Source organism: Pinus tabuliformis, chromosome X (assembly GCF_031772625.1).
Source record: "Pinus tabuliformis cultivar Carrire ecotype Pingquan chromosome X, CPIR1, whole genome shotgun sequence".
In the NCBI taxonomy this organism is placed as follows: domain Eukaryota; kingdom Viridiplantae; phylum Streptophyta; class Pinopsida; order Pinales; family Pinaceae; genus Pinus; species Pinus tabuliformis.
This window is the reverse complement of record NC_142308.1, coordinates 808,892,877-808,895,118: the sequence shown is the minus strand read 5'-3', so window position 1 is coordinate 808,895,118 and position 2,242 is coordinate 808,892,877. Positions and strand designations below refer to the sequence as shown.

Below are 2,242 nucleotides of genomic sequence, written 5' to 3'. Positions count from 1 at the left end.
CTTGGTCAGTATGATGAATATGTTTTATTTTACAAGTTATTCAGGTGCTATGTAATCTTTTGCTTGTTAGTGAATGCAGGTTTTGAAGAGAAGGAGGAGCTCATCCGGATCGGCGAGGCTGGACTACTACAAAGTGTTGGACTAGAGGTATGTTATAAACACCTGATTACTTGTATTCTAAATGCATATTTAGAGAAAGGTAGTGTTTAGTTGTCTTGTTTGTCACTAGAAAGCCTTAGCTTCTAGGGAGGTCAGTTTTGTCCGCAAAATTGACTCTTTCCGCATGAAAAAGCCTATGCCTACCTGGAGGAACCAGAGAGTAGGGGATGCAGCCCTGGCTAGAAGACTCGACAGATTCCTGATTAAAATCTCCCTGCTTCAAAGATTGACCAGATACAAACAATGGGTGGGGGCAGGGGGAATATCTGATCATTCTCCTATTTATCTGGAGATTCTTGGACCTGATGCCAAGCCAAAGGCACCCTTCAAATTCAATCATGCCTGGCTCCAAGATGAGGAGTATACTAGACTTGTTAAGGACTTTTGGGTCTCCCACCCTATATCTAATCACATAATAGCGGTGGAGGGATTTTGCCACAACCTTTCTCATCTTAAACAACTAACCATGGCCTGGGAAAAAAAGAAGAAGGCTAAGGATGATCAGAAGATTTTGGCCATTGAAGCTGAGTTGGAATTATTGCTAGATGAAAAGAATCTTGGCTTTACCTCAGCAGAAGAGAAGATCAAGTTGGTTGAGCTTGAGAAGCAGAAAGACAAGATTCTTAAGGAAAGAGAAGAATCATGGAGATTGAAGAGCAGGGCCATTTGGTTAAAAGCAGGAGACGAAAACACCAAATTTTACCAAAATTATGCCAAGGGAAGGAAGACTAATAACACGATTTGGAAAATGCCCCTTCCTGATGGAGAGCAAGTAGACAATATTTGAAAACTCTCCAGATTGGGCACCTCCCACTTTCAGAATCTGTTCAGATCTCCCCATGAGGCCAATCTAGCAGATATCATTCAAGTGGTTGGACGCTTCTCACTTTGTAGGAGAGGAAGAAGCAATTGAATTGACTTCACCTGTCACTCTGGAGGAACTTGAGGGTGTATTAAAGTGGTTCAAAAAGGATAAAAGCCCGGGACCCGATGGGTGGTCTATAGAATTCTATTTGGCTTTTTATGACCTATTGGCATTTGATCTTCTTAAGGTTGTGGAGGAATGTCGATCATCTGGTAGACTATTCAATGCTATCAACTCTACCTTCATCACCCTCATCCCTAAAACTGATTCCCCTGCCTCCTTTGAAGACTTCCGGCCCATTTCCCTCTGCAATTTCCTTTATAAGATTATCTCCAAAATCATTGCTAATTGTATCAGACCTATCCTTTCTCAACATATCCTCCTTGAACAATTTGCTTTTCTTGAAGACCGCCAGATACATGAAGCTCTTGGCACTGCTCAAGAAGCCATTCATTCCATCCGAGCCCGCAGACTAAAAGGTATCATTCTCAAAATTGATCCGGCCAAGGCCTTTGATCGAGTGGACTGGACTTATATCAAAATGTTGCTTATCCACCTAAGCTTCCCCCTCTCATTTACCAATTGGATAATGGCTTGCATATCAACCCCCTCCTATAGTCTTCTCATTAATGGTTCTGCCTCTCCTTTTTTCCATGCAGAAAGGGGTCTCAAGCAAGGATGCCCACTCTCACCGCTCCTCTTTCTGCTTGTTATGGAGTGTCTGAGAAAACTCATCTATCATGAAAAGCAGAATCGCAGATTGTTACGCTTGAATATTACTAATCAGTGTTACCTGGCGCATCTCCTGTTTGTGGATGATGTCCTCATTTTCTTGGACGGAAGTATATGGGATTCGATCGCTCTTGATATCCCTCTTTCTACAGATCCACCGGTATGTCGACAAACCACACAAAATCAACTATTTCCCAGGCTTATACTTCTGCTCAAGAGTCTAATCTTGCCTTGCATCATTTCCCTTATAACCCTCGAACTCTGGATCAAGGATTCAAATATTTGGGTTACTGGATCAAGCCTTTGGGACACAAGATTACGAAGTGGACTTTGTTGATCTCCAAATTTGAGAAGAGGATCTCACATTAGAGCCATCGCTTTCTATCCAGAGCAGGAAAGTTGGTGCTCATAAAATCAGTCCTGGAGGCCACACCTGTATTCTGGATGGCTCTAGCATGGATACCTAGAGGAATGCTTGCCCGTCTC

At 42.7% G+C, this 2,242-nt stretch overlaps 1 protein-coding gene across 1 annotated transcript; it reads left to right on the top strand.

The window, feature by feature from the left end:
* The first annotated feature begins 283 nt into the window (after positions 1–283).
* LOC149142248 (uncharacterized) lies at positions 284–946 on the top strand. The gene has a single exon (XM_089451431.1). The coding sequence runs from the start codon at positions 284–286 to the stop codon at positions 944–946; it is 663 nt and encodes a 220-aa protein (XP_089307557.1).
* The last annotated feature ends 1,296 nt before the right edge of the window (positions 947–2,242 follow it).

What these genes read in the sequence shown, in the direction of transcription:
- LOC149142248 (XM_089451431.1), top strand. Translation starts at nt 284, where the DNA reads ATGAAAAAGCCTATGCCTACCTGGAGGAACCAGAGAGTAGGGGATGCA.